At 29.6% G+C, this 23,234-nt stretch overlaps 1 protein-coding gene across 5 annotated transcripts in view; it reads left to right on the top strand.

The window, feature by feature from the left end:
• LOC129960008 (esterase OVCA2-like) overlaps positions 1-23,234 on the top strand; it is a 44,511-nt gene that overhangs the window by 4,658 nt on the left and 16,619 nt on the right. For 3 of the 5 annotated variants that reach the window (XR_008783498.1, XR_008783499.1, XM_056072998.1), the window contains exons 1-9: positions 4,014-4,448; positions 5,669-5,713; positions 5,841-5,863; positions 7,318-7,388; positions 7,709-7,789; positions 10,573-10,688; positions 15,921-15,999; positions 19,526-19,666; positions 20,474-20,601. Coding sequence is in view for 3 of the 5 variants with exons in the window: in XM_056072998.1 (XP_055928973.1) it covers positions 5,690-5,713; positions 5,841-5,863; positions 7,318-7,388; positions 7,709-7,789; positions 10,573-10,688; positions 15,921-15,999; positions 19,526-19,666; positions 20,474-20,601 (663 nt within the window). In the remaining 2 variants the exon portion in view is untranslated. Of the gene's footprint in view, positions 1-4,013; positions 4,449-5,668; positions 5,714-5,840; positions 5,864-7,317; positions 7,389-7,708; positions 7,790-10,572; positions 10,689-15,920; positions 16,000-19,525; positions 19,667-20,473; positions 21,649-23,234 lie in introns of those variants that run through there. The other 2 variants (XM_056072996.1, XM_056072995.1) reach the window with 2 other exon arrangements.

Raw genomic sequence — 23,234 nt, 5'->3', positions numbered from 1 at the left:
CCCGACATCCATTCTTGTACAATTGCCGACATAACAAGTTATCAAGGGAACCAACCGTTAGAGCACCAAAAGAATTACGCAAACTGCGAAGAATTCCATTGCAGCTGACTTTTAAAGTAAGAATGCTGATGATTTCGTAAAGTAAGAATTCAGACGATTTTTTTAAAGCGCATACTGACAATCAAAAATTGCAAAAGAATAAATATTTTCTGTTCGTATTCACATTAAAAATAAAATTGCAGTGTCTTATTAGTTGTAAAAAGAAACTTTTAATTATAATAAAATACAAAATTAAAATCTTTAATCGATATATATTTTTTTATTTTTTATTTAACATTTTTCATAAAATTGTAGTTCATGTACAATTCAAACATTGTAAAAAATAGTAAACAAAACAGCATTAGGGTTGCTAGAAGAGCGTTCCGTTAGTTAGTCATATTGGCGACAAACTCGGAGGGCACACTAATCTTCACTTTAACCGATATTTATTTGTAATAAAGTTATTTTTCAATTTATTATATAAAATGCCTGCATTGGTGTATAATACGATATTCTTATATACATTGAGCATAAGAATGAGATAAGGAAAAATAAGCATCTGTATAGCTTTAATTTTATGAAATTTTTTACAAAATTAAACAGAAAAAAATAAATGCAATGTATTCACCATACAAAATTTAATTTAAATATTAATCCTTTTAGTTTACAAAGATTTAATGAATAATAAAGCTGTAAAGAAATTTGATTTTGATTTGTAAAGAAATGAAAAAGTTTTACTAAATTTTAAAAAAATAAAATGTTGAGTTTGGTTAATAAGAGAGCTGATAATGAAAACTAAAATTAAAGAATTGCTCATAATTGTTTTGGGGTTCTTAGGCTTATAGTTTAAACATTAATCTGAATGAAATTCACATTTCACGATCAATTGTAAAGAGTTTGAATTTCAGATGACTTACATGAATTAACTTTTCCTATGCTATCTTCTTCACTTGTAAATGATTGTACATTTACTTGAGTTGTATTTTAATCATCTGGTTCATTACATTAAAATTCCTTTCTTTCAATTGGTCCTATCATCCCACTGTAGAAGCGTATTTGATCTGTATTCGTGGATAGCTGCTTTATCAGATATCAGACTTTTTAATTTCCTTTTGCCTTTCTTTCACATATTCATATTTTTATAAATATAAATAATAAGCATATTTCTTCCTCTGAAGCAACAATTAAAAAGTCTAATTAATTCCCACAAAAAAGAGCATAATGAATAATGCAATATATTTAATATATGATGATACAGTATATAAACTTAGTAACACATACCAGAAAAAAGCTTTGGGTAAAATATCCATGTAGCACAAAAGTTGGAAATAAAAAAAAAAATCCCTTAATTTTATAAGAACTGGAAATGAAAAAGATATGATAAAGCTGATACAGAAATTAGTTTTCCCTAAAATGACCTATATAATTTTTTAAAATCCTAATCAATGAAATGCACTATGATGTTTACATAATATTTGATTCAAAGAACTTATTGATTAATGTCAGAAAAATTATAATTAGAGGTAGCCATGGAAACAGATGATACAGAAAAGTTTTTATAGTGTGTGGCGAATTGGTATGAGCGAGGATAGAACCTGGGACCTTGTGATTTGCAGCCCAGCAACATGACCACAATACAAAAGCAATTGCTCGTGTAGCATAGCTGTTAACTGGCTTATAAGCTATTCACTACAGACCTCCTGTGAATCGGAGGTGAGATGAACGATATGGCTGTTGAGTGCTGATGTATTCAGCTGATGAGTCTAATGTGCCTGTACCCATTTGAGTAACACCAAGCGTTACGGCGAGCGTGTGTGGGTGAGTAGTTGCTGTTGCTGCGTCAAGTGAGTCTGACGACTTTTGGGTTGCTGCGGCCTTTTTTTGGGGTTGCTGCGTCAAGTGAATCTGACGACTTTGGTTTTCTGTGGGTAGATGGCGCCACAGCAGCTGTACGAAGGTTGAAGGATCATCGTCCGAGATCACCACTGTGGCGAATTGGTATGAGCGAGGATAGAACCTGGGACCTTGTGGTTTGCAGCTCAGTAACATGCCCACAATACAAAAGCAATTGCTCGCTTTGGTTTGCATCTGTCTACAGTGACAGTTACATTATGGCCATTTAAATCAATGACAAGATTTTTATCTGTTGGAGTTTTGACTGTGAGGTCCAGAATATGGCGGAGTTAAAGGAGGTCGAACTTTATCAATTCTTAAAAATACATGTGAACATGATATCAAAGATGGATTTACAAAAAAATTTATCATTACCGTGATAAGTTGGATTTGTTGGATTAAGTTTCCTCATCATTAAAATGAGGTTGGATACATAAGTGGGTGTTGCAGTTGCATTTACAATATAATCGTCTCTTAAAGATCAGACGGTAAACGCAATGTAGTCCTCAATAGCTTAGACATTTGGATTTTATATCCCAATTTTCAACTGACATCCGTCATGTTATTGGTAAAGATAATATAATTGCATATACGCTTTCGCGAATCGAAATCGATGCTATCACAGCTTCTCCACAATTGGATTATAAAAAAATTGCTCAAGAGCAACTAATTGACTCTGAATTATAGCAACTACTTACATTTAACTCATTATTAAAGATAGAAAAACATTATTTTGCTTTGGAGGATATTCATCTAATTTGTGATATGTCAACTAATCACCCACGACCTTTTATTCCGAAAGCATGTAGGCAAATTATATTTGAAAATGTGCATTTCCTATCTCATCCTGGCACATGAGCTACCTCAAATTTAATATCCAAACGATTCATATGGCCAAAAATGAAATCTGATATTAGAGATAGAGTTCGTGCTTGTACTAAATGCCAGCGTGCTAAGGTATTTCAGTATACGAAAGCTCCACTAAGCACATTTTCTGAAGCAGATGTTCGTTTTTCTAACATCCACCTCGATTACATAGGACCTGTGGTGAATAGCATATAAGCCAGTAACAGCGCTTCTACCCGAACAGCTGTTTTGGTAAAATCGGATCGTTACTGGACTGCTAACCAAAAGGTCCCAGGTTCTATCCTCACGCGTCTCATACCTCTAAAGACCGCTTCCCATTTCTGAAGGCAAGATTTACTAGATGGTCTGAGGTAATACCTACCGTTGACATGACAGCTGAGACAACTGCACATGCGCTTGTACATGGATGGATATCCAGATTTGGAACACCACTAACAATCACTACCGACCAAGTTAGTGTGGCAATCGAAAACTGATGAGCAATGAAAATGAATAGGGATTACTCACCTCGCCTGCGATCGCTCTTTTCGCGCTGAAATGAATTCACATCGAACGTACGAATCGATATTAATTCGAGTTGCTATTAAATTAAATCAATCAGTCATCAACACTGAAGAGAGCCAATCTAAAAAATACTAAGACATTTAATTAGTTGAAATTATTTACAAAATTATATACAGAATTATAAACAGGATTTTTAGTATAAACATATGCGATGGAACTGTAACGCCACACATCGCAAAGTTCGCCGAAAAAAAGTTCCGAATTCGTTTTCAGGAATTCCAGGAGTTGAGTTGTCTCAGAAGAAGTGGAACTGCTTTTCGTAGCAGGTAGATATTTCGAATCCACACTTTTTCGTGAACTAACAAACACGATAGGTAGTCATAGGATACATTCTGCATCTTACCGTCCTCATTATGCATCAATCTTACTTTTAAAAAATCATATTATAATTTACAATATACAGATAATAAAATTCCGGATTTCTCAAGAATATTTAATAGATTACCTTAGATAAAATCAAAATACAAGCAAACATAATTTTTATTTTCTTCAAAATAATATTCTAATACGTTTCTTGTAATGAACAAAAACGATCAATTTCAGTTCAAATACGCGATAACAATGATATTAGATTCTTTATTAGTCTAAACATTACCAATTTCTCCATCTCGAAATCATCGCAAGTCGGCAACTACGCCCGAAAAACAGTTGATCAGAATGTGACCATCCGTTGTCGGATGATCAAAAATTGGGCAAAACTGGGGAAAATCGATAACCGGTTTTGTCTGGAAATACCGATTTGACCGCTGAGCAGCGCTTAATTATCAGCTGATGTTTAACTACGGTTCGTGAATACGGCCGCTAGAGATTCCCTCCGTGCCAATCTGGGTTGTATTTACTGTCTTTAGATTGGATTTGTGATTTCTCCGCTCAAGATTGTCATAAAGTGAAAGCTATTTTAGCTTTCTTTGTTGATTCTGGCAGATATTAAATTTCTTGTGATATTCGTGTTTTGATTTTGTTATCCCGTTCAGGAGCATACGCCGGAAATCAAACCTCCATCCTCCTGTGGACAATAACATTGCCCATTCGGCGTCAAGATTTACCGCCGATATTGAATTTTCTGTTTATCTTTCCCCGACTAGGTGAGTATCCCTGCGTATTTGAATTGATAATGCTTCTCTTATTCCAAATTCATAATCAAATTTATTTCTCTGTTCCTTTTAAAGATTTACGTGGGTTGTTATCATATTAAATTTAATAATTTCTTATACTATTTATTACTTCAACTTGTAATGTCAACCAGCTCTTTAATGTTATTTATTGTGTATAAAAAATTATTCTGGTTAGTTTTTAACAATTATATTTTGTAAAAATAAGACACTGGAACTATCTTTGTTTTATAATTATTTAATGTCTATCCTATTTTGTTGATGAAAACTTATATTAAAAAAGGATTTCTATTATTCAACAATATGCTTCAGTTAGATAAATTGTGATTCATCGTTTGTGAAGATACTTTCAGTAAGGCTTATAAGACTTTTTTTTTTTTTTTTTACTGTATAAAGGCTAGTATATATATATATATATATATATATATATATATATATATATATATATATATATATATATATATATATATATATATATATATATATATATATATATATCTGTGTGTGTGTATGAAGTTCATGGATAAAAATTTATTCATTCTTTTAACTTGTTGAATTCAGGTAGGAAGTTTGCCTATTTGTATAAAAACGATTAATCCGAGTTCAAAATGTTCATATAATTATTAGGTACACTTTTTATGGAAAATTTCATTTCCTACAGCAATAAACCTTTTCCCCTGTTAATCAGTTAAATGGGATTTTTTCTCATTTTTAGAAAGAAATGTTTCTTTTTAATTTATTGCTGTAGTATCTTAATAACATTAGCTACTAGACATTACAAGTTTTTATTTATTTTTATTTTGAATGTCTAAAAAAATTACTTGATTTTACTTTTTGAATTCATCTGTTTATATATTTCTCATAAAGCTTTCAGTGAAATTTAAATTTAGCTTAAACATTAGCAAATCTATTCTGTTTTTCAGATATTTATTAGATTGATAAATAGTTATAAAGCACTTTAAAAAAATTTTGGCAAAAAAATTAAATTTAAGGCGACTTTGAAAGTAGTAAGTTGAGTCTTAGTTTTCTTGTTTCTTTCAACCATTATTTAACTTCTTCAAAAAATTTGTGCTTTTTAAAAATATTCATAATGCTTATTGCTTATTTGAGGCTTTTATTTAAAGCAAGGTTTATGAGAAATGAAATTTTCATATAATTAAATATATTATTAGATTTTAAACAATTTTTTTCAGGTCTTTGAAGGCAAATATCATATGGCAGCTCCTAAAAAACTGAAAGTATGTGCAAGAATTATTTTTATATTTTTTTAAAGTAAATTCAGTTTTATTTAAATTTAAATTTAAGTTTTTTTTTTTTTTCTGAAATTGGATTTTTCTTATTTGTAATTGTTCTTGTTTCTTTCAGATTTTGTGCCTTCATGGTTACAGGTATGCTGGCTTTAATGTTAGTTACAATTATTAAATTCAATGGATTTATTTTAAATTTTCTAAGAAAGAAATTTCTAAAATTAAAATTGCTAAATTTCAGTACATTTAAATCGGGTCTGACTATAGACATAGTGCCACTATTGTACCCTTTAATTTCATCTGCCTTTATTATCTTATAATATCATCATTTAATTAATTTATCAATACTTTATAATATACATTTAAAACCAGTACATTTAAAGTTAAAAAAAAATCTCAGTTTTATTTACTCTTAATGAAAATTTCTTCATATGTAGAAGAAAAGTTAATTTGTAGTCTGGAACAAAGATGTGGCTCATTTTCTCAAAAATAATAAACTTAGCAAGACTATATTTCTTCTTGTCGCATCTGTGACATGTATTTAAAAGAGGTATTTATCGAGTGTTTATATAATTCTTATTTATATAGGTTGTCCTCAAAAAGGTGTAACAAGCATTTATATACTTAAATATTACTTCAAAATCTATGTTTTCAATTACAAAGTTTTGTTACATATAGTGGCCAATTATATAAATACACTTTAGATTGTGTGGAAATTGATAGTAAAAAATGTAGACAGTTGAATTTTTATACAACCCTTTAACAATATCAGTTTAGGAAATATTACTCTTATGTTTATCTGTGTACACACAAAGTTTCATACTATTCTGTTAAATTTGCATGGGTATTAAAGGACAAATTTATTAATTACTGTTTCATACCTCAGACTGTTTTTTGAATGAATCTTTCATTGTACATTTCAAAGTTGATGTGCATATTACAGTAGGTTATTGAAAAGACAGAATCAAAAAATAATACATTGATTAAGTCTTATTAATTTTTTAAGTGATCAAATAATACATTGATATGTTTACAAAATTTATTCAAAATGAACACCTACAAGTTTCATTCTTCTAACTGTACTTGAAAACACATGCATCAAATTTACATAGAGTGTAACAAGCACAAAAATGCAAGCAAATCATTTTTTTTTTCTTTTTTGGAATTGCACTCTTTTGCTGAGATACCTTAAATATTTAATTTTTCTAGTTTCCCTTCTTTATTGAGTCAAAGTTGCAGTTGTCAGCCACTCAAAGTAAACAACTGTATGCATGATTAGTAAATTTCTTTCAAGTCATTTTGATTGAATATTGCAATACTATTTGCAACATTTGGTAAATATTTGCATATTAACAGATATTCATGATAAACTCTTCTAAATTATAAAATAAGCAAACTGTGCAGATAAAGGCATGAAATTTTGTATGTGAATAGATTAAAAAAATGATTGATATATTACAATACTGTTTGAAATATGCCTTAAAACTTCTAAAAGTGTTGTTGCCTTTTTATTAAAAAGATTTTATTATCATCATTAGGTGTCAAATATTGTTAGTAAATGTAACAGTTTTTTTTTCTCTTTTTTTTTTTCTTAGACAAGATGCTGAATCTTTCAAAGATAAAATTGGTGGTTTTCGAAAGACTATCAAAAGTACTGCTGAATTAGGTAAAAATAAAGGAAAAAAAAAAATCATTTATATGAATTCATTGAGTTGTTGAATTTTTTATAATATACTTTCAAAAGTTACTTGAAATCAATGTTTTCATTTTTTCCTATGTTCTTTTTGCAGCTTTATATTCTATCTAAAATTAATCATCTTTTAAATATTATGTATTAGCCTATTCCCTGTTAACATTATTTTAATGCAATCCATTATATAATAAAAATATATTTTTTTAATACGGATATTAATAAGAGGTGTTTTTCTAAATATTTACTTGTTTAGTTTAATATTACAATTATGCAATACATTTTTTTTTTTTCAGTATTTGTGGATGCACCCCATGAAATTCCCTCAGAATCATGTGTCAGCGCAATTGAAGAAGGAGCCACAGAATTGAGAGGAGGTTAGTGTACAATATTTTTATTTATTTTGATAAAATTTTGTAAGCATTATGGTTTATTGATATCTTCAAATTCAGTTGCTAAATGTTCTTCAATGCTTGGATTTTCAACTAAATTCAAGTGTCAGTTACCTTCGTAAAGAAACTACATAAAAAATATTTTCTTTTACGCCACAATTGATTTTTTGTGAATATTTGTTTCTAAATATTTAATTGAAGCTAATTTTTTTTTAATTTACTCTTAATTGTATGAAATTTTACAGAAGCTTCTTCAGTTATTGGGATTATTAATTTAATGTTTACATATTTTTTTTTCTGATTATAAAATATGTTTGGACTAAAATTTAGATTTTACAATAAAATTCCATTGATAGGAAATGTTGAAATTCTGCTTTTTATAAACTTGAAGCATATATTTTGGTTTATTGTATATAATTTTTAAATTGTTAAGGAAAAAAAAATTAAAGGGGTAATACATGCATTTATGTGTATTTATTAATCAGTGACACATTTCGAAATGCAATTACCTATTACATCTGTTAAATTTAAACAGAAATATAAAATATAGGACTTTTAACACTGAAAAAAGGCTGAAGAATCCTTTCTACGAAAATTTTTGATTTTACCAATCATTAATATACAGTATGCTCTCTAAAGTCCCTTGCCACCCTCTTAACTTCTGTTGCTATATTTATAAAAGTGATGTCTAGATATAGTAAAGTTGCGATGCGCTACTGAATAAAGCCGCCTACTGCGCTACTTGGTGGGAAACTGCAGAGACAGCATTCCTATCTCAAAAACAGAATGAGATTGAGAAAAAAAGATGATTTACAAAGATGTAGAGCATCAACGATTTAGTATGAAAAGAACCTTGTGAATATTAATACAAATAATAGAGTAATTAAAAAGCACATTTATTTTTTTGTGATTTCCTACCCTGTGATCTCATGAAATTTGAATGGAAGAGGAAATGATCATCTTTCAGGCAAAACATGATACTGCAGTATGGCACAGAGATATTGTTTCTGATTTCCAATAAAAAAAACACAGTGGTTGAAACCCTGAGGATTGCATCCTTGTATTGATTGTCTTCATAAACAAAGTAGGCAATATGTGATTTTGTAAAATAGTGTCGCGTCATCTCAATGTAACTTGCATTTGTGTTCGAAGATTTTGCAGCATGCAGATATATAAGAGATGACACATCTCTTCACCTGAGATAACTATAAAAGATATATCTTCTTGAGTTTTTTGATGCTGGTGATCATGGAACAGTTTTACAAGGCTGAGTATTATGAGATGGTTTTACTATCTGGTGAATGTGGACACAAGTCACGATCCTCTGCAAGATTGTACCTGCAATGTTTTCCTGCAGGCCTGCATCCCTCTCATCAAACCATCCTAATTCTTGTAAAACGTTTAATGGAGAGAGGCTGCGTGATTAGTCAAGCTTGATCTACCAAGTCAGCTAAGGTAAAATGGCAATTTCAACCAGATGAGGTATTAGCATATACCACTGATATCCAAAATGTAGCATAAGAGAGATCAGTACACTGTGGCCTCTCAAAAAGTCATGTTTGGAAAATCCTAAACGAATTAGGAGCTGATCCTTATCGACCAAAGCCTCAATAAGTTTTTCTGAACAGGAATACCAAGCAACGGTTTGCAAGATGCAACTTCATGAATTGGATACATGTCCAGCCAACATTCTTTGCAGATATAGTGTGGATGGATGAGATATGCTTTTCACGGAATGGTATATACAATAGGCAAAGCACTCCATTACTGGGTACTGAAAAATCTTAGATGTTTTAACGATGTTAGACATCCAAAGCGATTTGCTATTAATATTTAGTGTGCGATTTATAATAACAAGCTGATAGGCCAATATTTTACAGTGACACCTAAACAGGTGCACAATATTTACAACTACTTCAGAAAGTAACACCAGATTTTTTGGAGAACCTGTTGTTTGATCTTAGAAATCCATGGTTTGAACATGTCGGCACTCCTGCTCATAAGACATTTCCAGTCAAGCAGTACATCTTCAAGGAACTTTGCAAAGAAATGGGTATGGTGTTTTTGAAGATTGGTCTCTACATTCCCCTGATCTGACTTCACATGACTTTTTCCTGTGAGGATACCTGAAACAGCAGATGTATGCGACGCCTCCACAAACATTATAGGACCTTAAACGACAAATTATGGATGCTTATGCCAATGTGTTACTCTCTATGCTCCAATGTGTGCTATGTGAAATTCAAATGATGATCCAAATATGCATTGCAGCGGATGGTAAGAAATTTGAAAATCTCAAATAAAGTTATATTGTTATAACTAGTTGATTTTTTTCTTTCTTGAATCGTTTTGTAACTTCAATTGCAAGAAATCATGAAAAAACAAATGCACTTTTTAACCATCCTATTCTTAGCATTATTGTCCACTATGTGTCTTTTTGTACTGAATGGATGATGCTTTGCATCTTTGTGCCACATTTTTCCCCCTATCTTCTTTTGTTTTTAAGATTAGAATGCTATTTCCTATTACTTCTAAAATTCTATATTTTGTTATGTAATTAAACTTTTTTATAGTTGTATTAAACTTTTTTTATTAAAATTTTTTTGTAATTGTATTGCATTGAGATTTGTTTGCTATTTTTCACCTGAATTTGATTTTTTCCAATTTATTGTTATGCTAAGTTCACAGTTATTTGTATATCTTCAAATCCTCTTATTTCCTCTATTACATGCTTCACAATAAAATATGTTCACTATTTCTGCATTTAGGTCGTAGTTGGTGGTTCTGTGATAATACTAAAGACTTCAGTTCCAAAACATCCTGTAATGATGTTGAAGGTTTTGAGGAATCTGTAAATACCATTGCTGAAGCTTTTAAATCTCAGGTAATTAATCAAGAAAATAGTTAAATAGTTCTTTCTATGTTTTCCAAGTAAGAAAAAAAGTATTTGTTTCTCAAGGAAGCTAAAAATGTTCCTTGCAGAAAAAGAATTGGCTGCTCTTAATATTCATAATTTTTTATATGTTTATTTTTCTTTGCTTCAGAAATTTTATCGCAATATATTGCTTAAATTAAGAATATTTTTTTTTATTGGAGCAGTTGTAAATGCATTATAATATTAAAAAAAAAAAAAAAAAAAAAAAAAAACATGTTTGTTGAAGAGAAAAAAAAGACTTAAAATGCAAACAAAAATTAAAAACTTAAACACATGCATGAAATTAACACAAAATTAAACACATGCATGAAGAAAAAATCTTTATTTTAGGGTGAGATAAAAATCACCTCTACATGTGTTTATAAATAATTGAAAATGAGGAGCTCAGTTTAAGTTTTATAGCTTTAAAAAAAAGTGTTAAAACTTGGAAATTCGTTTTGTTAAACAGCTTTTATTTGGTGTATTTTTATCAGTTTTCTCTGTGAATTTTATTCCCTTCCTCTCTCACATTTTTTTTTTTCGAAATAATGAATTTCTGACAGAAATTAAAATTTTTTTTCCCTTTTAAATGGAAAAATATCTATTTGCAAATAAATCACAATGTTGTATTCAGGTTTAATTTAGAATTGAAACTAATTAACTGTTTATTCAAAACGTGGATGAAAGAAATTAGTTAAAAAATTTGCATGTTGCATTACTTGAAGTTCTCTTTTATTTTCTCTGCTTGCTGCTCTGTATCAAGAAGATTTCTGAAATAAATTTTATTTTTATATCATTCAAAAAATCATTTAATAGATTGCATTGATTCAGTGCTATTGTTCCCATGTTTATGGGTTAGTAGCAAACAGCAATAAATAATTAAAACTTCATATATCCTTCAAAACATATAACTCAATGCACTAAAAACCTTAAAAATATTCAATACCTTAAATCTTTGAAATATTCCAAAGAAAAATTTAAAACACAATTTCAGCATCAGACTTCCCCAAAGGTTTGAATAATTGTGGCCAATTCCGGTGCCTCAGGGTTGTACACGATTTCCAGCAGTTGATCAATGAGTAGTACCATTCTGAGTTTTAATATATTTGTGGCAAAAGCTAAGCACTCAAAGATAAGTTTTGGCATGAGCTGGACTTCAAAGCAGTTTTTACGGTGATGCATGATCTTGTTTTGTCTGAATGAATTTCCATGCCCTTATAGTGTTTTGTTCTTGATCTAACTATTGTGGATGTATTGTTTCTTAGGCAATCAAAGTCTGTTATAAGTGGTTTCTTAAGAGTAAGAGTCAAAAGTCTACATCTGGTCGCTGGATTTGCGTTTGCAAGCATGATTGGGGGCATTGGATTGATCAGTGTCACTAGGCTTCTTTGGCCAATGAATCAGCACACTCATTACCCTCCATATTTATATATGTGGGTACCCATTATAGCACACAGGATTTTCTCTTGTTATAAAACCATTATAGACATTCATAATGGAAGTGAGGCTAATCTCCATTTCTGATAGTTTCCAAACCGATTTTGAATCTGAATCGTGGAGTCCGTAGCTTGTGAATTACTCAGGTATAAGATAAGGCCCTCCCTAATTATTAGAAGATCATTGTTGTAGAGGAAATTATGCACGTATTAATTTTGTTTTTGTCTTTTACCATCTGGAAGAAGGAAGAGAACAGCACCTTCTTTGTTGAGGAATTTGTCTGAGAAGCCATCTGTATAAGTGACTGCTAAGTTCCCCTTCAAGAGCTTTCCTATCATATCAAAGCCCTTTTCTCTGATTTAACCATTTTAGGCTCTGGCACTCCTTTTTCCATCGATAATGCATAGATCCAATATTATTACAAAGCATATGCGCATCGATGGAAGTTGCTGATATTAATCTTATTGTTTCTCTCTCATTCTCTATAAATCATCATACTCATTTCCTTTTTTCATATAATGAAGCATTTTTAATCGTATCTTTACTTAACTAAAGAGTTCAATAGCATTTGAATTAATTTCATATGTGTAGTTTTTCCTTCTTGAAATTTTTTCCTGCAAAGATGTGGATATTTTACTTTTATTTATTTTTAGCAAATGACTAATGTTCAATTTTCAAAGTTTTAAGTGAATGTTATTTAATAATAACTGTGTTTTGTGTATTATTCGTCCAACTGCTGACTGACCCTTAGATCACGTTTATTCAACTGCATATTAGTCCCTTTTAATAATTATTGGTGTATTTTCATACTGCTGATTTTTAAAACCATTTATCAAATGTCTGCATAATGAAACTCTCAGATAGGAATAAAATTCCCTCCAGATACGCTAAGTAAAATCTTTTGAATAATTGAGAACTAATCACTGCATGATGTATAAATTATATTCATGGCTTCATATTATTCTCACAAATATATACAATCTGACATAAAGGATGATAAATTTTGTTAAAAAATAAATTTTCCACTTTTGCAATCATTTCTTTTCTTACAATACTTAGTTACTAACTAGCATGCTATGGGCATTGAAAATAGCATGCATATAAAACTATTTTTAATTCTGTGTGGTGTTCTTACAATGAGTAAATATAATCTTTATTAAAAGCAAATTCTTTCATCTGAATATGAAATACTACTGAAGCTCTAATTTGAACTAAATAATTGGAGCATTTTGTATTTTGCTATTAAACCATTTAAAAATATTTGAATAAATCAATCATTTTTTCACAATAAATGATCTTAACTCAGGCTGATAGTATATTGAAAGTTACATTCATGAATGTATGGCTTTATACAGATAAGAAATATTGTAAGCTATCTACAATCTTAAATAACTTTCGTTTTTAATGTAAGCTTTATTACTTATTTTTTCCCAAATATATCGGGCATTTATGTATTTGGATCATATTCGGAACTATTTATCCTGGTATAATGCATTTCTCAGTGTTTTTTTCTTGATGTCTATTGTGAGAATTAAAAAATATCAAAACACAAAATTGCATTGAAAGAAAGCTTTGCTTACAGTCTTTTATTAATGACCTTTTCCCCCCATTAAAATGCATTAAAGGTTTATCAACCTTCAGTAGTATAAAAGATAAATGGCTATGAAGCTCTAAGGTTTTAGAAATTGATTTTTATTCCATTTATTATGATTTTACAAAAGCAATTTCATTACCTTCTTAACATTCAAAACTAGCAGTACCTGCATGGTGTTGCCCATGACATAATGAATATTAACACAATCAGGATTAGAAAGACAAAATAAAACTATCGAAACGAAGCAAAAAAATGATTTATATGCTTTTTAATGGAAATCCAAGAAAAGAATTTTCCAGTCCCAGCCACATGAAAGCTCATGATTTCTAGATATGTTAGTAATGATCACTTCCCTCTCACCATTTTCTATTTTCCAGATAAATAAAAAAAACTGTATTCATTTTTCTGAGTGGAGAAGCACCTATTAAATTTCCAACAACCATTGCACCCATTCAGAAATGTCATGCTTTTCATGTCAGTGCTTTTTAACACCCAGATACATTATTAATGTTCTACTGCCTTTCTCATAAGAGAGATGCTTGATATAAAATATATCTCGCCATTTGCAGAATCCGTTGCCTCCCCCCCCTCCAAAACGTTATATTTGCAATTTATTGTGTTTCTTTGCACGGACCTTTTGTTGCAGCTAAATTTCGCTAATAGCATATTAATGCATCCTGCCTTTAAGCTCTATTTTATGATTTAAACTACAATAATTGAACTCATTTTTCTTAAACGAACTTTTTTTTAATTCGTTTTCCCAGACTTTTTTCGAAGCCGAACACATAAATAAACCAAACATGTGAACAGTTGCTTTACGGTCATTAATAAATTCGGTAAAATTTTGCATCCACATTTTTTTTAATTTTCAAGATTCAGGGTTTTTAATTTGGCAGTATGCCAAATCAATGAAGAAGGAAATATTTAGTAAATACCATATATAGTAATTTTCTGTATTTTTGGGGTGGTTCAATTTTTTTCGCAAAAAGGGAGGTTTGCCAAAAATGTCAAGTCCTTTTTGTATTCAGATTTGTGCAGTAAAAAAAATATTAGATGCTATACGTGTTTTTTGCAATTTCAGTTAATACCTATGTGGTCATTTTTTAGTAAAAAAAGCATTTTTAGTAAAATTAGTAAAAAAAGCATTTTGAAATACCGAAAACATTGATAAGTTATGTTAGTGAATGTAATGTTGTATGGGTTTGGAGATCGGAATTTGTGTTCAAAATACTTCTTAACCACTTTTTTATGAATAGCGACCATATAAAAAGCATTTTAAATAATAGAACAACAATTTAAGAAAAGGCGTTTTTTCCCGAAGTACAACGCGGATATTAATCTAATTTTTTTCCAGATATTCCATTTGGTATAATACATACTTCAAAGGGAATTACAAGTGATTTGCTTAATTTTTTAAATTTTTTTTAATGTGCATGTGTGTGCGTGCTTTAAATGTATGTATGACCTAATTATACTATTTTAACGTTTGTGTCTCATTGTATTGTTTTTTTTTAATACTCATAACTTTTAAAACTTTTTTTCGAATTAATAATCTTTTATTTAAAAGCAATATATATATATATATATATGTATATATATATATATATATATATATGTGTGTGTGTGTGTGTGTGTGTGTGTGTGTGTGTTTCCCACTTCTGTCTTACTGTCTTATTTCTTCCCTTATCAAGTACGATATTCATCTATGTGATATCGTACTTGATAAAGGAGAACATAGGGAGACATGCATGTTTACGATTTTCTAACCGCATTTTAGAACAATAAAAATGCTGTTATGCCTCCTCACTATATGAAAGTACATTTCTGTTGAACTGCTTGGATGAGGGGTAACAATTTCTTTATCAGCCACTGTTTAAAAGGTTACTTTTTGTTTAACGCTTTCAAATTTTTAAAAAAAGTTTCCTTGTTAGTTTATTTGATGGTTAACAAAGAGGGAGGGAGGAGACAACCTATTTTATTAGTGCTTAGTCTTCAGATCACAAATTTACGTAAGAAATAATGATATGATCACAGCAACAAACGTTTTCTAAAGCTATATGGAAGAAGCCAGTGAAAACTTTGATTACTTAAAACAGAATATTCATTTACAATATCCTCTATGTTAAAACATGTTTATTTCAGAATTCTAAAATTCTTTTATTAATTTTTAGGGACCTTTTGATGGAATTCTAGGTTTTAGTCAAGGAGGTGCACTTGCTGCTTTGATTTGTGCTTTAAAAGAACACGAAGGTTTGTAAATTAATTGATAAAGCTTTCAAATGCTAATTTAAATAATCGTTGTATTATTTTTAGTGGTGGTAGTACTTTTATAACGCTAAAGCATATTCTTAATTTAAAAAAATGGATTGAAAGGTAATTTTTGGCTTTAGATTGATCCAACTTACTTATACAAATTAATCGAAAGAGAAGAAATCGTAAATATTTTAAGTATGAGAAGGAAAATAAGTATGAATGAAATCCTTGCAATCTTCTTAACATTTGTGCTCATATTTAGACTAGATTTAGAGACAGTATGAAATCTGATTTTCTGCAGTATTTTTAACATATTTCTATCATTTTTTTCCTGTTTACTGGTGAGAACTAATTTCATTTTAATATTAAAAAGTTATTATCAAAACCTTTTGTTAGACTTACACCCCTTGTAAGAAAACAAGGAAGTGATATTATCTGGTTTTAGCCAGCATCAAATAAAAAAAAGTTTTAGAGACCTTATGCATGAGAGAGGGTTTTTTGGAGACATTTTTTATAGGTAGTTGAGTAGCCCATATTTTCTACATTTGTGAAATCAGAAAAATACAACCTCATGCTCTCATTTAGCAATCAAATAGAGCTTTGAGTAGAACTACGAGTTAATGAGATACATTGCTAGAAATTCGAAGCATTATAGCGACAATGCTCACCTTTTATTGATATGAAGATTTATCCTTGCTGACATCTGGTTTAATTGTATAAAATGATGTCAGCTGCTACAGAGCTATATTTGTAAGAATCTACAAAGAATCTTTTATTGATGCCATAAAATTTCAGAAATTAACTAAGATGATATTAAATATCTCTAGCTGAAAAGAGTTGGCGAGACAATGTCAGCTACTGCAGTAATATTCGAGAAACATATTATTCAAGTTGATACAATGCAGCTTTTCAAGAGAATAATGTGCATTTTGTTTTCACATGACAATTTGCAAGATTTTTCACATTGTAGTTGATAACAACATTCATGGTTTAATTCAATATTAATGGCATTATGATGAAGACAAAAAAAAAAAAAAAGCATTTTCTTATGTCTGATACAGTTTCAGAACTATCAGTTTTTACCATTGACAACTTGCGTGATGTTCTTGATGAAGGCACTCATACTGTTGTATGACTAAAGCAAGAGATCGTACATAGAGAAACATCTTACTTAATCATTATGATGATGTAGTAACAGTTATTTTTAATGAATACATCGAATGTCTTGTCTGCACCCAAGCTGCAAAATTACAAGGAAACTTGAGGAAATTTTCTTAATGAGATAATTTTTAATGAGTTTAAATTCATTGATAGAAAATTTTTAAACAATCTGTGGAGCATTTCTCTTGCAATTTTCGAGTCAATTGGAGAACACGTACACACCAACATAAAATGTTGATGTACCTATTGTCTGTGTTGCACTAGGCATTTGAACAAATAACAAGAACGTTGTTGTTTTAATTGCAGCTATTACTCCTAATGATGTAATTGTTACCATACTCAAAGAGGGCAAAAGCTGTGTCAAAATTAGTTTTTACAGTTCTGAAGATCCGCAGAATTGCAAAAATTCCCTTCTTTTCCTTTGGGTAATTAGTTTTTGTGGCATAGCCTCAAGGATCTGTCGAAAGAGGAACCTGCTGGCAGGTTCTGTAGAAAATATATCAGGGTGCATAGCGTCATGAAAAGTCCTTAAAAAGTGCTTTAATTTGAAAACCATTTTTAAGCACCTTAAAAGTGCTTAATTTTGGAAAACAGGTTCTTAAAGGTGCTTAATTTAATTGAGAAGTGCAAAGGAAGATATTCCTTTTTGTTTCCGCAGGCAATGAATACGATAAATGGAAAACAGTCATAAATCTTTGTTTACTGGATATATCAATAAAAGAAAACCGACGAAAGTTGTAAGTTATCCTCCATAGAAAATTAATGCTACCGACTTTCCTTTAAATACATTCAGCAACCCACATATACTATACATTGTTGAAATTAAAGAACTGTCACGAAAAGTTAATGAAACAAAGGATTTTTCACTCGTAGCGAAGTGGAACAACATTCAAAGAAGAAGCATAAAGGAGGAGAGAGGGAAAAAAAAAAAAAAAACTTTTATAAGATGTAGAATCTGAAATTGTCAATGAAAGATTTTCTTTTAGAAGGTAAAATTAGTGATATTAATTATCATTTCTCTATTTACATACCTAATTAGCTGTAACAATAATGTTCTTGTTTCTATGCTGATTATTTCTACTCATATAAATATTTATATGAATAGAAAACGTTTTATATAATAAAATTTTCTATATAAAAATAAAGTTAAAATAAAAGCTGTATATATTAGTTAATTTATCAATACAAAATAATATTTTCAGATTTTTGTTATTTTAATGTTAAAATTTGAGTTGAGTATTTTTAAAATTTGGGGAGGGAAAATGTGAGTTACATTTTGTGTGTAGATTTTTAAAAATTGTACACATGAAAAAAAAATTATTAAGACATAAAAGTTATTTAATTATATTTTAATGTTAAAATTTGAGTTGAGTATTTTTAAAATCTGGGGCGGGAAACAGTCAGTTACTTTTTGTGTGTAAATTTTTAAAAATTGTACACATGAAAAAAAAATTAAGACAGAAGTTATTTAATTATATTTTTCTGATTTTTAAAATTTTTTTAACTTAAAATTATTTTGATAAAAATCTGTCAGTATTATCTAGAATTAATAAATTAAGTTTTCTGAACCCATACGTAATTGATTACAGTTTTTTTTTTTTTTGTATAATTAGCATAATTTTTTTTCGCCCGATGTCTTGTAAAAATAATATTGTAAACACATTTTTGTCGAATTTACCAATTATTTGAATCTCTAATGTTTGTAACATATATTGATTCTATTCAGTTTGCTCTTAATTCAGTTTTTTAGAGTTTCTTTGTATTAATTATTGCTGAAGATAATATTGCCAATTTAAATAAAAGATGAGGCTGGATTCAACATCTAAAAATCGATTAAAATTTGAAAAGATGTTTTTAATCAAAGATTAAAATTATATATATATGTGTGTGTGTGTGTGTGTGTGTGTGTGTGTGTGTGTGTGTGTGTGTGTGTGTGTGTGTGTGTGTGTGTGTGTGTGTGTGTGTGTGTGTGTATTTAAATTTTTCTATAAAAACTATAATTTATTATTAATATTATAATTATAATTTATTATCCCTTTGTAAGGAAATGCAATTAATGCGATTTTTGTTATAGACACTTTTTAGCAAAAGGTGACTTTGCTTAAAATATAGTTTGGAGACTGGTTGCAAATTCTTCTCTCACATTTTGCATGGATACTTATTTTGTTTACCAATACTTTTGTGATTTTATTGTTAAGTCATTCAACAAAATTTTATTATTTCTTAGACTCGTGATGGCTTAATTCTTGCAATATGCTAGTTAAGATTTTTTTTTCTGATATGTTTATTTCATTTTAAAATTAAATAATAACAATTTATATTCATTTTGATATTTCTCAGTTTTTTTACCTTTAATTTTCAGAATTTGAGTACGACTTTCACTTTGTTGTAATAATAGCTGGTTTTCGAAGTATTGCCAAATGCCATGAGTATCTTTACTCAAAGCCAATAAATAAAGAAAGTTTGCACATTATCGGAGAAAATGATGCATGCATATCAAAAGGTAAGATTATGTCTCTTGATATATTCATTATCATTTTGACAACTTTCGAAAATACCAAGAATTATTTGCTATGCTCCTTTTATTCATATAAATGCTGTCTCAGCAGATGCTCTAAAATATTAATAATGATTTAAAAAGTGCTTAATCTTATAAATGATACTAAATAAATAACGGAAGATATTTATATAAAGTAGACGGGATAGTGTAGCAAAAGTAATAATTTAATTGTTCTGCCTTTTGTATGTATATATCAACAATTTTAATCCCCCTGAACCATTTATTATTTGAACGGGTCGGCCTTTAGCTGATTGGAACAGTTGCTTCCATTAAAACGCCGCGCAATAAGGTCATATTAAAATCATATCACGATTTAATTTCATAACATTATTCATGTGATCCCCCCCCTTACTATCCACCACTGGCGACAAGCATGTACATCTAGATAATTTTTCAGGCTGTTAAATGATTAATGTGGAATACGATTTTTTATATTAATTTTATTTGATATGATTGGGAAACATAAATTCAATTGAATCAGTTTACTACAAATTAAAACGTGTATGTATGCGAAATAAAAGCAAAAATGAAAATCCTTTTACTGAATTAATGATTGGCAAAAGAACAAGATTGAATATCAATTGTTTACAATCAGAAGAAATAAATAAAAATATAATTAAATGGGATATTTATGCAAACACTACAGGGTTAAATTATATTAATTTCATTATCTATATATTTGTTAAGAAAAAAAAATGTGAAGTATTAAATATTGTGATATGTGTGTTTATGCCTTTTTTTCCCCCCTAGATCGAAGTGAAGAATTAATTCCTCTTTTCAAGTCATCGTCAGTTGTTTATCATGATGGAGGGCACTTTATTCCTTCTAAAAGCTCCGTGAAGGCTGAATATCTACCATTTTTCAAAAATATGCGAAATGTAAATAAAGACAGTAACTAAGACGTCTTATGATTTCTTAGCTTGTTAATTTTTCATAAAATGTAACAGTTTTCTTTGTGTTTGTTCTCGTTATATTGATACCTCTCAATAATCGCTAGGAAATATTGAAGGTCATTTACAAAGTTTAAAGGTAGTTATTGCTTATGAAAGGCAATTATTTTTGCAATAGAACATGGAAAATGGCGACCACGTCATGGAAAATCTTTACTGATAAAAAAAAAAAAAAGGGCCGAAGAAAATTGAGCAGAAGAAAAGAATGATAAACCAGATAAGCTTGACAGCATAGATTTAATGTAATAGAAACGCTATAGTGCAACAATACAGTTATATGAGTAACAGTATTAAAAAAATCCATTATGAGCCACATGACAGATACAATGGCAGGTATGGCGCATCATTTAAGTAGCTAAAATAAATGCTCAAAGGACTTGTTGTCCGAACTTCTACAAGTTACGAATATTTTTATTCATTCAACTATATTTTTGTTTCTTGTATGCCTTAGCTACTCTTGAAGTTTGTAAACGACCTTTTGATAGATTTGTATTTTCTTCTGTATTGAATATTGGGATTAACTTGATTATTTTGTGTTGTAAAAATCAATGTACTTCGAGGAAATCTGCAAATATGAAGTAATCTTTTCATTATCTATCAATATCGTTATATAAGAACGTTGATGCATTTTCATTTGTGATAAAAAAAATAAGATGCTTTAACTTTTCATTTACTATTATCAACAGTTGCGTACAGGAACAGTTGAAATGGCAAAATATGTGCTAGAATTTGCAAAATACTACATCTGAACTCGGTGATAATTTGAGATCTTCGGTATTTAATTAATTCTTTATTTTGCAAATTGGAAAGGGGAATAGAAGCACTTCTAATTAAATTAGTATCTGAAAAAAATAATACAGTGTCAGAAGTTATGGATGGAAGAAAAAGAAATCTCTTATGTATGAGTTTTAATACAAAGTGACTAAAAAAAATAACTAATACGTATAGAAATTTTGTATGGGTTTTCAAAAAAGAAAAAAAAAACTGATATATATATATATATATATATATATATTGTAGCTATGTTTGTACGTGAATGTTTTTTGATATTGTTTGGCAATTTCTTCGATAAACTGTCTGATAATAGCTAACTGTAATAAATGTGCTGTAGTCTATACGGGAAATCTCGAAATATCATTTATATAGTTTATGGATTGATCGGACTTCTGGAAACAAGTCATTGAATTGGAATAGAGCATGAAAGTTGAGATATAAAGAAGTTGAGAGTGTTACTGTAGACATTTTGTCAGTGGATTTATCTAAAAGGATACACCATTTAAAATATATATAGATTTAATGGGATTTTACAATAGCATTTGTAAGAATAACAACACAAATTATTTGCAACATGCCAAGTATGAAAGGATAAATGGAAATCAGTAGCTACAACAAACCTTTGGAGTGCCTTAAAAGCAGTAGCGTAACGAGTGTAAGCCGCTCCGATGTCATGTTCCCATTCCTTTCCTATTTCAAATATGGAAGAAACTCCAGTAATATCATTGGTTCATGCTGCTAATATTATGCGAAGCCTTTATATGCCTTTAAATGTAAATTTCGTGTTTCGGTTTTGCTTGGACTTCATATTTCGTTATTTACGAACTTCATATTTTCCTTTATTCGAGTGATAGTTCTTTTGACTTTCTTTTATACGAAGTATAAAAAGAGAAAATATTGTAATTTGGGGGGGGGAATCAAACTCTAGGTATTGAGGAATCTCCATGTTTCAGACCTCTCCGAATCCGAAACACTCATTTTTGGAATTTAGTCTGTGAACAATAACTCAAAAAAACTTGTAGGTAAACGGATCATATGTGATCATTATGCCAAATTTATAAGATTCTATCCAATTTTGAACGAAATCCAAATATTGGAAATTTGTCTGAATCTCCCAGTGCAAACGAACACGATAATTAAAAGGGGTTAGGTAATTAAAATTTGGTATGATTTATTTTTACACAAAATATAAATACATATCAAATTTGAACCAAATCTGTCAGTGGATTTGACCGTCGATCGGTTTATGCATTTGTAGTTATGTAAACGAGATAACTACAGTGCAGTGATTTAGATAAATGAAATTTGGTTTGTAATTTTGTTGCTACAACTGTAGTTCTGTGCGAAATTTTTCTTTCAGTCGGTTCACTGAAAGACATCTAAAATGTATACTTGATTTCCTTCGTTATACTGCGAAGCACAAAATACTCATGGCCGGGACCTTGGAAATAAAATTCTTAGCACTCGTGGCAATCACTGCCTTCCCAAGATGACCAGTTTTATGCTGGAGTTAGGAGGGGTGTCATCTTTATAAGGAAGTATATAAAATTGTTTCAGAAATATCACCCACTGTTTCCTTTTAATTCACTATTAAAGTGGATTTGCCTGACTATATATTCGCTAGAATATTGCAACTGAGAATTTGTGCCTGACTATATATTCGCTAGAATATTGCAACTGAGAATTTGTGCCTGACTATATATTCACTAGAATATTACAACTGAGAATTTGTATTCGAATTTTGAAAGCGGAATTGCGATTAGCGATGATATAGTTTTCATTAAATA

The sequence above is a fragment of the Argiope bruennichi genome, chromosome X2 (assembly GCF_947563725.1).
Source record: "Argiope bruennichi chromosome X2, qqArgBrue1.1, whole genome shotgun sequence".
Classification (NCBI taxonomy): Eukaryota; Metazoa; Arthropoda; class Arachnida; order Araneae; family Araneidae; genus Argiope; species Argiope bruennichi.
Note: the sequence above shows the minus strand (reverse complement) of the source record. Positions and strands in the feature narration are given on the sequence as shown.